Source organism: Taeniopygia guttata, chromosome 34 (genome assembly GCF_048771995.1).
Source record: "Taeniopygia guttata chromosome 34, bTaeGut7.mat, whole genome shotgun sequence".
NCBI classification, from domain to species: Eukaryota; Metazoa; Chordata; class Aves; order Passeriformes; family Estrildidae; genus Taeniopygia; species Taeniopygia guttata.
Window position 1 is genome coordinate 3010392 of NC_133059.1, and position 14990 is coordinate 3025381.

Sequence of the window (14990 nt, forward strand, 5' to 3'; positions counted from 1 at the left end):
CGTTTTGGGTGTTTTGGGGCCTCACCGAAGGTGAGCAGGAAGCCGTAGAGCATGCTGAGCACCCAGGAGTACCAGCCCTTGTGCTCCAGCCACAGCAGGCTGTACACGGCGTAGCAGCCCAGCAGCGGGAACAGGATCCACGACAGGTACCGGAACGCCATCTGCCACACGGAATTCCCAAAAAAAAAATGGATCAGCAAACACAGAATTCCCAAAAAACCCCACAATTCCCCAAAAAACCCCGATCAGTAAACCCAAAAAACCCGGATCAGCAAACCCAGAATTCACAAAACCCCACAATTTCCAAAAAATCATGATCAGCAAACCCGGAATTCCCAAAAAAAACACGGAATTCCCAAAAACACGGAATTCCCCAAAAAAACTGCTCAGCAAACCCGGAATTCCCAAAAAACCCCGATCAGTAAACCCAAAAAAAATGGATCAGCCAACCCAGAATTCCCAAAAACACGGAATTCCCCCAAAAAAAATGGATCAGCCAACCCAGAATTGCCAAAAAAACCCGGAATTCCCCAAAAAAACTGCTCAGCAAACCCGGAATTCCCCAAAAAAACCCACAATTCCCCAAAAAAACCATAATTCCCAAAAAAAAACTGGATCAGCAAACACAGAATTCCCAAAAACACGGAATTCCCCAAAAAAACTGGATCAGCCAACCCAGAATTCCCAAAAAGCCGCAATTCCCAAAAAACCCAGATCAACAAACCCGCAATTCCCAAAAAACCTGGAATTCCCAAAAAACCCAGATCAGCCAACCCAGAATTCCAAAAAACCCATAATTCCCATAAAACCCCGATCAGTAAACCCAAAAAACCCAGATCAGCCAACCCAGAATTCCCAAAAATCCGGAATTCCCCAAAAAACCCGGAATTCCCCAAAAAAACCCCGATTAGCAAACCCGCAATTCCCAAAAAACCCGGAATACCCAAAAACTTGGATCAGCAAACCCGGAATTCCCAAAAACCCAGATCAGCCAACCCAGAATTCCCAAAAAAACCTGCTCAGCAAACCCGCAATTCCCAAAAAACCTGGATCTACAAATCCAAAAAACGCGGATCAGTTTTGGGTCTGTTTGGGTCCATTTCCCAGGGCTTTGGGGCCATTCCCAGGAATTCCATGTCCCTTTCCCATGGATCTGGGGCCCTTCCCTGAATTCCGTGTCCCTTTCCCATGGATTTGGGGCCATTCCTGGAATTTTGGGTCTGTCTGGGGTCATTCCCGGAATTCTGGGTCTGTTTTTTATGGATCCGGGGCCATTCCCGGAATTCCATGTCCCTTTTCCATGGATTTGGCGCCATTCCCGGGAATTTTGGGTCTGTTTGGGGCCATTCCCAGGAATTTTGGGTCCATTTGGGGCCATTCTCGGGAATTCTGGGTCCATTTCCCATGGATTTGGGGCCATTCCTGGAATTTTGGGTCCATTTGGGGCCATTCTCGGGAATTCCATGTCCCTTTCCCATGGATTTGGGGCCATTCCTGGGAACTTTGGGTCTGTTTGGGGCCATTCCCTGAATTCCGTGTCCCTTTCCCATGGATTTGGGGCCATTCTCAGGAATTTTGGGTCCGTTTCAGGTCATTCCCAGAATTCCGTGTTCCTTTCCCATGGATTTGGGGCCCTTCCCGGAATTCCATGTCCCTTTTCCATGGATTTGGGGCCATTTCTGGGAATTTTGGGGCCATTCTCGGGAATTTTGGGTCTGTTTGGGGCCATTCTCGGGAATTCCAGGTCCCTTTCCCAGGAATTTGGGGCCATTCCCTGAATTCTGTGTCCCTTTCCCATGGATTTGGGGCCATTCCTGGAATTCTGGGTCTGTTTGGGACCATTCCCAGGAATTTTGGGTCCGTCTGGGGCCATTCCCAGGAATTTTGTGTCTGTTTTTCATGGATTTGGGGCCATTTTCAGGAATTTTGGATCTGTTTGGGGCCATTCCCTGAATTCCGTGTCCCTTTCCCATGGATTTGGGGCCATTCCTGGGAATTTTGGGTCTGTTTGGGGCCATTCCCGGAATTCTGTGTCCCTTTCCATGGAATTTGGGGCCATTCCCGGAATTCCGTGTTCCTTTTCCATGGATCTGGGGCCATTCCTGGGAATTTTGGGTCTATTTGGGGCCATTCCTGGAATTCCGTGTCCCTTTCCCATGGATTTGGTGCCATTCTCAGGAATTCTGGGTCTGTTTGGGGCCATTCTTGGGAATTTTGGGTCTGTTTCCCATGGATTTGGGGCCATTCCTGAGAATTCTGGGTCTGTTTGGGGCCATTCCCGGAATTCCGTATCCCTTTCCCATGGATTTGGGGCCATTCCTGGGAATTTTGGGTCTGTTTGGGACCATTCCCATGAATTTTGTGTCTGTTTTTCATGGATTTGGGGCCCTTCCCTGAATTCTGTGTCCCTTTCCCATGGATTTGGGGCCATTCCTGGGAATTTTGGGGCCATTCTCAGGAATTTTGGGTCTGTTTGGGGCCATTCTCGGGAATTCCGGGCCCATTTCCCATGGATTTGGGGCCCTTCCCGAAATTCGATGTCCCTTTCCCATGGATTTGGGGCCATTCCTGGGAATTTTGGGGCCATTCTCAAGAATTTTGGGTCCGTCTGGGGCCATTCCCAGGAATTCTGTGTCTGTTTTTCATGGATTTGGGGCCATTCTCAGGAATTTTGGGTCCATTTGGGGCCCTTCCCTGAATTCCGTGTCCCTTTCCCAAGGATCCGGGGCCCTTCCCGGAATTCCGTGTCCCTTTCCCATGGATTTGGGGCCATTCCTGGAACTTTGGGTCTATTTGGGGCCATTCCCAGGAATTTTGGGTCCATTTGGGGCCATTCTTGGGAATTCTGGGTCCATTTCCCAGGGATTTGGGGCCATTCCCAGAATTCCAGGCCCATTTCCCATGGATCTGGGGCCATTCCTGGGAATTTTGTGTCTGTTTGGGACCATTCCCAGGAATTTTGTGTCTCTTTTTCATGGATTTGGGGCCCTTCCCAGAATTCTGTGTCCCTTTCCCATGGATTTGGGGCCATTCCTGGGAATTCTGGGACCATTCTCAGGAATTTTGGGTCCGTTTCGGGTCATTCCCAGAATTCCAGGCCCATTTCCCAAGGATCCGGGGCCATTCCCGGAATTCTGTGTCCCTTTTCCATGGATTTGGGGCCATTCCCAGAAATTCTGGGTCCGTTTCCCATGGATCTGGGGCCATTCTCGGGAATTCTGGGTCCATTTCCCAGGAATTTGGGGCCATTCCCAGAATTCCAGGCCCATTTCCCAGGAATTCGGGGCCATTCCCAGAATTCCAGGCCCCTTTCCCGAGGGATTTCCCGGAATTCCGGGGGCGGCACTCACGTCGTCGTAGACTTTGGTGGAGGACTCGACGTAGGTGGATTTGTCGGTGAATCGCGGCCGCGGGACGAGCCCGGCCAGGCGCCGCTCCCGGTCCAGCTGCCGAAAATCCCAAAAAATCCCAAATTAACCCGCCGGAAATTCCCAAAAAAAACCCTCTGGAAAAATCCCGAATCAACCCCTTTGGGAAAATCCCAATTTCATCCATGGGGAAAATGGGGAAATCCAAATTAAACCCTGTGGGAAAATGGGAAAATCCAAAAAAAATCCCAAATCAACCCGCGGCAAAATCCCAAAAAAACCCACTCGGGGAAATCCCGAATGAACCCTTTGGGAAAATGGGGAAATCCCGATTTAATCCATTGGGAAAATGGGAAAATCCCAATTTTATCCTTCGGGAAAATGGGAAAATCCCAATTTCATCCATGGGGAAAATGGGGAAATCCAAATTAAACCCGGTGGGAAAATTCAAAAAAATCCCAAATCGACCCATGGGAAAATGGGAAAATCCAAAAAAATCCCAAATCAACCTGCCGGAAAATCCCCAAAAAAACCACTCTGGAAAAATCCCGAATCAACCCCTTGGGAAAATGGGAAAAGCCCGATTTAATCCATGGGGAAAATGGGGAAATCCCAATTTAATCCATGGGGAAAATGGGAAAATCCAAATTTAATCCATCGGGAAAATGGGAAAATCCCAATTTAATCCATGGGGAAAATGGGAAAATCCCAATTTAATCCATGGGGAAAATGGGGAAATCCCACTTTTATCCATGGGGAAAATGGGAAAAACCAAATTAAACCCTGTAGGGAAAACAGGAAAATTCCAAAAAATCCCAAATCGACCTGTGGGAAAATGGGAAAATCCCAAAAAATCCCAAATCAATCCGCGGCAAAATCCCAAAAAAACCCTCTGAAAAAATCCCGAATTAACCCCTTGGGAAAACGGGAAAATCCCAATTTAATCCATGGGGAAAATGGGGAAAGAACCTGATTTCTCCCTCTTTTTTTTCCAATTTTTTGCAATTTTCCCCCATTTTCCCAGGATTTTTTCCTGTTTTTTTCCCGTTTTCTCGCCATTTGCCATTTTTCCCTTTTTTTCCCATTTTTTCCAATTTCTCCCCCTCAATTTTTTCCCTGTTTCCCCCCGATTTTTTCTGTATTTTTGGCCTTTTTTTTTTCCATTTCCCCCCTGATTTTTTCCCATTTCTCCAGTTTTCTGCCATTTTTTCACCGTTTTTCCCCATTTTTTCGCCGTTTTTCCCGATTTTCCCGTTTTTCGCCCCAGACTGACCCTGACATCCATGACCTTGGTGATCTTCCAGAGGTCGATGAGCAGCCCCACCAGGACGCTCATTTTCCCCCATTTTTCCACCGTTTTCTTCCATTTTTCCCCATTTTTTCCCCATTTTTCTCCATTTTTTCACCATTTTTTCACCGTTTTTCCCCGTTTTTTCGCCATTTTTCCCGATTTTCCCGTTTTTCACCCCAGACTGACCCTGACGTCCATGACCTTGGTGATCTTCCAGAGGTCGATGAGCAGCCCCACCAGGACGCTCATTTTTCCCCATTTTTCCCCCATTTTTCCACCGTTCTCCACCATTTTGTCACCGTTTTCTGCCATTTTTCCCCCGTTTTTCCCCATTTTTTTGCCATTTTTCCCGATTTTCCCGTTTTTCGCCCCAGACTGACCCTGACGTCCATGACCTTGGTGATCTTCCAGAGGTCGATGAGCAGCCCCAGCAGCACCCTGAGCTCCTTTTAACCCATTTTTTCCCCATTATTCGGCCGTTTTCTGCCATTTTTTCCCCATTTTTTCACCGTTTTTCCCGATTTTCCCGTTTTTCGCCCCAGACTGACCCTGACGTCCATGACCTTGGTGATCTCCCAGAGGTCCATGAGCAGCCCCACCAGGACGCTCATTTTTCCCCATTTTTTCCCCATTTTTCCACCGTTTTCCGCCATTTTTTCACCGTTTTCCGCCATTTTTTCACCGTTTTTCTCCATTTTTTCACCGTTTTTCCCGATTTTCCCGTTTTTCGCCCCAGACTGACCCTGACGTCCATGACCTTGGTGATCTTCCAGAGGTCGATGAGCAGCCCCACCAGGACGCTCATTTTTCCCCATTTTTCCATCGTTTTCTGCCATTTTTTCACCGTTTTTCACCATTTTTTCACCGTTTTTTCACCGTTTTTCCCGATTTTCCCGTTTTTCGGCCCAGACTGACCCTGACGTCCATGACCTTGGTGATCTTCCAGAGGTCGATGAGCAGCCCCACCAGGACGCTCATTTTTCCCCATTTTTTCTCCATTTTCCCACCGTTTTCTGCCATTTTTTCACCGTTTTTCACCATTTTTTTGCTGTTTTTCCCAATTTTCCCGTTTTTCACCCCAGACTGACCCTGACATCCATGACCTTGGTGATCTTCCAGAGGTCGATCAGCAGCCCCACCAGGACACTCATTTTTCCCATTTTTTCCCCATTTTCCCCCATTTTTCCCCATTTTTTCCCCATTTTTCGCCATTTTTTCACCGTTTTTCACCGTTTTTTCGCCGTTTTTCCCAATTTTCCCGTTTTTCGCCCCAGACTGACCCTGACATCCATGACCTTGGTGATCTCCCAGAGGTCCATGAGCAGCCCCACCAGGACGCTCATTTTTCCCCATTTTTCCCCATTTTTTCACCGTTTTTCACCGTTTTTTCACCGTTTTTCCCATTTTTCCCGATTTTCCCGTTTTTCGCCCCAGACTGACCCTGACATCCATGACCTTGGTGATCTCCCAGAGGTCGATGAGCAGCCCCACCAGGACGCTCATTTTTCTCCATTTTTTCCCCATTTTTCTCCATTTTTTCACCATTTTTCCCCATTTTTTCCCCATTTTTCCACCGTTTTTCACCATTTTTTCACCGTTTTTCCCCATTTTTTTGCCGTTTTTCCCGATTTTCCCGTTTTTCGCCCCAGACTGACCCTGACGTCCATGACCTTGGTGATCTCCCAGAGGTCCATGAGCAGCCCCACCAGGACGCTCATTTTCCCCCATTTTTCCCCATTTTTTCCCCATTTTTCACCATTTTTTCACCGTTTTTCCCCATTTTTTCACCATTTTTCCCGATTTTCCCGTTTTTCGCCCCAGACTGACCCTGACATCCATGACCTTGGTGATCTTCCAGAGGTCGATCAGCAGCCCCACCAGGAGCTCATTTTTCCCCATTTTTCCCCATTTTTCCGCCACTTTTTCACCGTTTTCCACCCTTTTCTACCATTTTTTCACCGTTTTTCACCATTTTTTCGCCGTTTTTCCCGATTTTCCCATTTTTCACCCCAGACTGACCCTGACATCCATGACCTTGGTGATCTTCCAGAGGTCCATGAGCAGCCCCACCAGGACGCTCATTTTTCACCATTTTTCCCCCATTTTTCCATCATTTTCCGCCATTTTTTCACCGTTTTTAACCGTTTTTCACCGTTTTTTCGCCGTTTTTCCCAATTTTCCCGTTTTTCACCCCAGACTGACCCTGACGTCCATGACCTTGGTGATCTTCCAGAGGTCGATGAGCAGCCCCAGCAGCACCCTGAGCTCCTTTTAACCCATTTTTTCCCCATTATTCGGCCGTTTTCTGCCATTTTTTCACCATTTTTTCACTGTTTTTCCCGATTTTCCCATTTTTTGCCCCAGACTGACCCTGACGTCCATGACCTTGGTGATCTCCCAGAGGTCGATGAGCAGCCCCACCAGGATGCTCATTTTTCCCCATTTTTCCCCATTTTTTCCCCATTTTTCACCATTTTTTCACCGTTTTTCCCCGTTTTTTCGCCGTTTTTCCCAATTTTCCCGTTTTTCGCCCCAGACTGACCCTGACATCCATGACCTTGGTGATCTTCCAGAGGTCCATGAGCAGCCCCACCAGGACGCTCATTTTTCCCCATTTTTCCATAGTTTTCTGCCATTTTTTCGCCGTTTTTGCCCATTTTTTCACCGTTTTTCGCCGTTTTGTCACCGTTTTTCCCGATTTTCCCGTTTTTCGCCCCAGACTGACCCTGACGTCCATGACCTTGGTGATCTCCCAGAGGTCGATGAGCAGCCCCACCAGGACGCTCATTTTTCCCCATTTTTTCCCCATTTTTTCACAGTTTTCCCCCATTTTTCCACCGTTTTTCACCATTTTTTCGCCGTTTTTCCCAATTTTCCCGTTTTTCGCCCCAGACTGACCCTGACATCCATGACCTTGGTGATCTTCCAGAGGTCGATGAGCAGCCCCACCAGGACGCTCATTTTTCCCCATTTTTTCCCCATTTTTCGGCCGTTTTCTGCCATTTTTTCACCATTTTTTCACCGTTTTTCCCAATTTTCCCGTTTTTCGCCCCAGACTGACCCTGACGTCCATGACCTTGGTGATCTTCCAGAGGTCGATGAGCAGTCCCACCAGGACGCTCATTTTTCCCCATTTTTTCCCCATTTTTTCCCCATTTTCCACCATTTTTTCCCCATTTTTTTGCCGTTTTTCCCGATTTTCCCATTTTTCGGCCCAGACTGACCCTGACGTCCATGACCTTGGTGATCTTCCAGAGGTCGATGAGCAGCCCCACCAGGACTCTCATTTTCCCCCATTTTTTCCCCATTTTTCCATCGTTTTCCGCCATTTTTTCGCCGTTTTTCACCATTTTTTCACCGTTTTTCCCCATTTTTTCCCGATTTTCCCATTTTTTGCCCCAGACTGACCCTGACATCCATGACCTTGGTGATCTTCCAGAGGTCGATGAGCAGCCCCACCAGCACGCTGAGCTGCACCACCACGTTGGTCTCGTTGTCGAGGATGTAGAGCAGCACCACCAGCGACTGGAACACCCCGAAGAACACCGAGCGCACCGAGAGCCCCTCCAGCGACTGCCGGCTGTTCCAGAACTGGATGTCTGCCAAAAAATGGGAATTTTGGTTGGGAATTTGGGAAAAATCCTACTGGGAATGGAGAAAAATGGGGATTTGGGCAAAAAATCCCACTGAGAATGGACAAAAATCAGAATTTGGGCAAAAAATCCCACTGGGAATGGAGGGAAAAAAGGGAATTTGGGAATTCCAGAGCTGTTCCAGAACTGGATGTCTGCCGGAAAAACGGAATTCCGGGAATTCCTAACGGGAATTTGGGAAAAAATCCCAATGGGAATGGAGAAAAATGGGGATTTGGAGAGAAAAAACCCATTGGGAATGGAGAGAAAGGTCAGAAATTTGGGAGTTCCTGAGCTGTTCCAGAACTGGATGTCTGCCGGGAAAACGGAATTCCGGGAGTTCCCAACTGGAATTTGGGAAAAATCCCTGTGGGAATGGAGAAAAATGGGGATTTGGAGAGAAAAAAACCCATTGGGAATGGAGAGAAAGGTCAGAAATTTGGGGATTTGAGAGCCCCTCCAGCGACTGCCGGCTGTTCCAGAACTGGATGTCTGCCGGAAAATGGGAATTTTCATTGGGAATTTGGGAAAAATCCCCGCGGGAATGGAGAAAAATGGGGATTTGGGCAAAAAATCCCACTGAGAATGGATAAAAATCAGGATTTTGGCAAAAAATCCCACTTGGAATGGAGCAAATAAAAGGGAATTTGGGAATTTCAGAGCCCCTCCAGTGACTGCCGGCTGTTCCAGAACTGGATGTCTGCCGGAAAAATGGGAATTCTGGGTGGGAATTTGGGAAAAATCCCACTGGGAATGGAGAAAAATGGGGATTTGGGCAAAAAATCCCACTGAGAATGGAGCAAATAAAAGGGAATTTGGGAATTTCAGAGCCCTTCCAGCGACTGCCGGCTGTTCCAGAACTGGATGTCTGCCGAAAAATGGGAATTTTGGGAATTCCCAATGGGAATTTGGGAAAAATCCCAACGGGAATAGAGAAAAATGGGGATTTGGAGAGAAAAAACACATCGGGAATGGAGAGAAAGGTCAGAAATTTGGGAATTCCAGAGCTGTTCCAGAACTGGATGTCTGCCGGAAAAACTGAATTTTGGGAATTCCCAATGAGAATTTGGGAAAAATCCCCGTGGGAATGGAGAAAAATGGGGATTTGGGCAAAAAATCCCACCGAGAATGGAGAAAATAAAAGGGAATTTGAGAGCCCCTCCAGCGACTGCCGGCTGTTCCAGAACTGGATGTCTGCCGGAAAACCGGAATTTTGGGAATTCCCAATGGGAATTTGGGAAAAAATCCCATTGGGAATGGAGAAAAATGGGGATTTGGAGAGAAAAATCCCATTGGGAATGGAGAGAAAGGTCAGAAATTTGGGGATTTGAGAGCCCCTCCAGCGACTGCCGGCTGTTCCAGAACTGGATGTCTGCCAAAAAATGGGAATTTTGGGAATTCCCAAAGAGAATTTGGGAAAAATCCCAACGGGAATGGAGAAAAATGGGGATTTGGAGAGAAAAAACACACTGGAAATGGAGAAAATTGGGAATTTGGAGAGAAAAAATCCCATTGGGAATGGAGAGAAAGGTCAGAAATTTGGGGATTCCAGAGCTGTTCCAGAACTGGATGTCTGCCGAAAAATGGGAATTTTGGTTGGGAATTTGGGAAAAATCCCCGTGGGAATGGAGAAAAATGGGGATTTGGGCAAAAAATCCCACTGAGAATGGACAAAAATCAGGATTTCGGCAAAAAATCCCACTGGGGATGGAGGGAAAAAAGGGAATTTGGGAATTCCAGAGCTGTTCCAGAACTGGATGTCTGCGGAAAAACAGGAATTTTGGGAATTCTGGTTGGGAATTTGGGGAAAATCCCCGTGGGAATGGAGAAAAATGGGGATTTGGAGAGAAAAAACCCATTGGGAATGGAGGAAAAGGTCAGAAATTTAGGAATTCCAGAGCTGTTCCAGAACTGGATGTCTGCCAGAAAAATGGGAATTCTGGTTGGGAATTTGGGAAAAATCCCAACGGGAATGGAGAAAAATGGGGATTTGGGCAAAAAATCCCACCGAGAATGGAGCAAATAAAAGGGAATTTGGGAATTTCAGAGCCCCTCCAGCGACTGCCGGCTGTTCCAGAACTGGATGTCTGCAAAAAAATGGGAATTCTGGTTGGGAATTTGGGAAAAATCCCCGTGGGAATGGAGAAAAATGGGGATTTGGGCAAAAAATCCCACTGAGAATGGACAAAAATCAGGATTTTGGCAAAAACTCCCATTGGGGATGGAGGGAAAGGTCAGAAATTTGGGAATTCCAGAGCTGCTCCAGAACTGGATGTCTGTGGAAAAATGGGAATTTTGGGAATTCTGGTTGGGAATTTGGGGAAAATCCCACTGGGAATGGAGGGAAAGGGCTGGGAAAGGAATTCCAGAGGGAAATTCACACTGGAAGGGGCAGAAAAAGGCAGTTCCAGGTCCTGGAAGGCAAGAATTCCCAAGAAAAAGGAGGGAAAAATTAGGGGAAAAGGAGGGAAAAATGAGGGAAAAAAGGAGGGAAAAAGGAGGGGAAAAGGAGGGAAAAAAGGAGGGAAAAAGGAGGGAAAAAGGAGGGGAAAATGAGGGAAAAAGGAGGGGAGAAGGAGGGGAAAAGGAAGGAAAAAAGGAGGGAAAAAGGAGGGAAAAAATGAGTGAAAAAGGAGGAAAAAGGTGGGAAAAAGGAGGGAAAAAGGGAGGGAAAATGGAGGGAAAATAGGAGGGAAAAAGGAGGGAAAAAGGAGGAAAAAGAGGAGGGGAAAAGGGAGGAAAAAGGAGGGAAAAGAGGAGGGGAAAAAGGAGGGGGAAAAGGAAGGAAAAAGGAGGGAAAAAGGAGGGGAAAGGGAGGAAAAAGGAAGGAAAAGGGAGGAAAAAGGAAGGAAAAAAGAGAGAAAAAGGAGGGAAAAAGGAGGGGAAAAGGAGGGAAAAAGGAGGGAAAAAGGGAGGAAAAACGAGGAAAAAAAGGGGGAAAACGGGAGGGAAAAAGGGAGGGAAAAAGGAAGGAAAAGGGAGGAAAAAGGAGGAAAAAGGGGGAAAAGGAGAAAAAAAAGAGGGAAAAATGAGGGAAAAAGGATGGGAAAAGGAGGGAAAAAAGGAGGAAAAAGGAGGGAAAAAGAAGGGAAAAAGGAAGGAAAAAGGAGGGGAAAAGGGAGGGAAAAAGGAAGGGGAAAAGGAGGGAAAAAGGAGGGGAAAACAAGGAAAAAATGATGGAAAAACGATGGAAAAATGAGGGAAAACCGAGGGAAAAACGCTGAAAACGGGGCTGGATCTTCGGGAACGGGGATGGCCGGGGGGAAATTCCCGGGAAAAGTCGGGAGAGGCGCAGAAAAGTGGGAATTGTCACCGTTTTTGAAGGCCAGGAACTCGAAGACGCTGTGGACGATGGAGACGACGATGGTGAGCGCCAGCAGGTACGGGTTGGTCTCCAGCAGAGCCACCTGGAAAAACGGGAAAAATCCGGGAAAAACGGGAAAAACGGGAATTCGGGGGGGGGACCAGGCAAGAGGCAGCTGGGAGGGATCGGGAATGGGACTGGGAATGGGATTGGGAGTGGGATAAATCCACTGGGAATGGGATAAATCCGGTGGGAAAATGGGAAGAAATCCATTGGGAATGGGAGAAATCCAGTGGGAAAATGGGGATAAATCCATTGGAAATGGGAGAGATCCGGTGGGAAAATGGGGATAAATCCATTGGAAATGGGAGAAATCCAGTGGGAAAATGGGAATAAATCCATCGGGAATGGGAGAGATCCGGTGGGAAAATGGGGATAAATCCATTGGAAATGGGAGAGATCCGGTGGGAAAATGGGGATAAATCCATTGGAAATGGGAGAAATCCGGTGGGAAAATGGGGATAAATCCATTGGAAATGGGAGAGATCCGGTGGGAAAATGGGGAAAAATCCACCGCAAAAATGGGAAGAAATCCGTTGGGAATGGGATAAATCCAATGGGAAAATGGGAATAAATCCATTGGGAAAATGGGAATAAATCCATTGGGAATGGGATAAATCATTGGGAATGGGATAAATCCACTGGGAATGGGATAAATTCACTTCAAAAATGGGAATAAATTCATTGGGAATGGGATAAATTCCTTGGGAATGGGATAAATCCACTGGGAATGGGATAAATCCACTGGGAATGGGATAAATCCACTTCAAAAATGGGAATAAATCCATCGGGAATGGGATAAATCCAGTGGGAAAAATGGGAATAAATCCAGTGGGAAAAATGGGAATAAATCCAGTGGGAAAATGGGGATAAATCCATCGGGAATGGGATAAATCCAGTGGGAATGGAAGAGATCCGGTGGGAAAATGGGGATAAATCCATCGGGAATGGGATAAATCCACTGGGAATGGGATAAATCCATTGGGAATGGGATAAATCCGATGGGAAAATGGGAATAAATTCCTTGGGAAAATGGGATAAATTCCTTGGGAATAGGATAAATCCATAGGGAATGGGATAAATCCCTTGGGAAAATGGGATAAATCCATTGGGAATGGGATAAATCCACTGCAAAAATGGGAATAAATTCATTGGGAATGGGATAAATCTGGTGAGAAAATGGGAATAAATCCATTGGGAATGGGATAAATCCATCGGGAATGGGAAAAATTCCTTGGGAATGGGATAAATCTGGTGGGAAAATGGGAATAAATCCCTTGGGAATGGAATAAATCCGGTGGGAAAATGGGGATAAATCCACTTCAAAAATGGGAATAAATAGGAGAAATTGCGAAAAATTGGGAAAAATTGAGAAAAAATTGGGAAAAATCAGGAAAATTTGACAAAAATCAAGAAAGATTGGGAAAATTGTAGAAAAATCAGGAAAAACTGGGGAAAATTGAGAAAAATTGTGAAAATCTCGGAAAAGCTGGGGGAAAACTGGGAAAATTTGAGAAAAATCAGGGAAAATCAGGGTAAAATCAGAAAAATTGGGAAAAAATTGTAGAAAAAGCAGGGAAAATTGTAGAAAATTGGGAAAAATAGGGGAAAATTGCAAAAAATCAGGACAATTTTTGAAAAATAAGGAAAAATATAGGAAAATTGAGAAAAAGTGGGGAAAATGGGGAAAAATCAGGGAAAAACGTAGAAAATCAGGAAAAATCAGGGGAAAATCAGAAAAAATCAGAAAAAATCAGGAAAAATCAGAAAAAATCAGGGAAAATGAGGGTAAAATGAGAAAAAAATCAGAAAAAATCAGGGAAAATCAGAAAAAATCAGAAAAAATTGGGGAAAATCAGAAAAAAATCAGAAAAAAGCAGGGAAAAATAAAAAAAATCAGAAAAAATTAGGGAAAAATCAGAAAAAAATCATATAAAATCAGGGAAAAATCAGAAAAAATCAGTGAAAAATCAGAAAAATCAGGGAAAATCAGGGAAAATCAGAAGAAACCAGGGAAAACTCAGAAAAAATCAGGGAAAATCAGGGAAAAATGAGAAAAAAATCAGGGAAAAATCAGAAAAAATCAGGGAAAATGAGGGAAAAATGAGAAAAAATCAGGGAAAATCAGAAAAAAATCAGGGAAAATCAGGGAAAAATTAGAAAAATCAGAAAAAAATCAGAAAAAATCAGGGAAAATCAGGGGAAAATGAGAAAAAATCAGGGAAAAATTGGAAAAAATCAGAAAAAAACAGGGAAAAATCAGAAAAAATAATAAAAAATCAGGGAAAATCAGGGAAAAATCAGAAAAAATCAGGGAAAATCAGGGAAAAATTAGAAAAAATCAGCGAAAAATCAGAAAAAATCAGGGAAAATCAGGGAAAAATCAGAAAAAATTGGGGAAAAATCAGAAAAAATCAGGGAAAATGAGGGTAAAATGAGAAAAAATCAGGGAAAATGAGGGAAAATCATGACTAAAAGCTGCTCACGCACCTTGCCGGAGTCCTGCTCCTCGTGGCTCTGCTCGTAGAGCTCCTGGCCCAGGAAGTGCCAGGGCGAGCGCGCGCTCTGCGCCGCGTAAAAACCCCAAACCCACAGCAGAGCCCCCAAACCACCGGGAAAGCGGGAAAAATTGGGGCAAATCCCAAAGAAACCCAGAAAAAATGGGCTGGATTGGGAAAAATTGGCAAAAAAACGGGAAAAACTGGAGAAAAACTGGGAAAAATTGGGAAAAGTCAGGGAAATTTGAGGAAAATTGGGGAAAGTCAGGGAAAATTGGAAAAAATCAGGGAAAATGTAGAAAAATTCGTGGGAAATTAGGGAAAATTGGGAAAAATAGGGGAAAATTGAGAAAAATCTGGAAAAATTGGGGGAAATTGCAAAAAAAATCAGGAAAAATTTGGAAAAATAGGGAACAATATAGAAAAATTGAGAAAAAGTGGGGAAAATGGAGAAAAATCAGGAAAAAATACAGGAAAATCAGGGAAATTGGGCGAAATTGTAGAAAAATCAGGGAAAATTGTAGAAAATGGGGGAAATTGTCCAAAAATCAATGAAAAATTGGGAAATTTTGTAAAAAAACAGGAAAAAATCCACAATAAGTCCCAAAAAACCAAGTAAAAACTGGGAAAATCAGGGAAAATCAGGGAAAAATTGCGAAAAATGTGGGAAAATTGAGGAAAATTGCAAAAATTAAGGAAAAATTATAGAAAAATAATGAAAATTGAGAAAATTGTAGAAAAATCAGGAAAAATTGGGGAAAATTGAGAAAAATTGTGAAAATCTGGGAAAATTTGAGAAAAATCAGGGAAAATCAGGGAAAATCAGAAAAAACAGGG

The 14990-nt window shown here is 45.0% G+C and overlaps 1 protein-coding gene across 3 annotated transcripts in view; it reads right to left on the reverse strand.

The window, feature by feature from the left end:
• CLPTM1 (CLPTM1 regulator of GABA type A receptor forward trafficking) overlaps positions 1–14990 on the reverse strand; it is a 36995-nt gene that overhangs the window by 7871 nt on the left and 14134 nt on the right. For all 3 annotated transcript variants that reach the window (XM_072920922.1, XM_072920923.1, XM_072920924.1), the window contains 4 exons: positions 11605–11698; positions 8068–8258; positions 3351–3446; positions 26–161 (listed from right to left, as the gene is read on the reverse strand). In XM_072920922.1, the coding sequence (XP_072777023.1) occupies positions 26–161; positions 3351–3446; positions 8068–8258; positions 11605–11698 (517 nt within the window). The remainder of the gene's footprint in view (positions 1–25; positions 162–3350; positions 3447–8067; positions 8259–11604; positions 11699–14990) is intronic.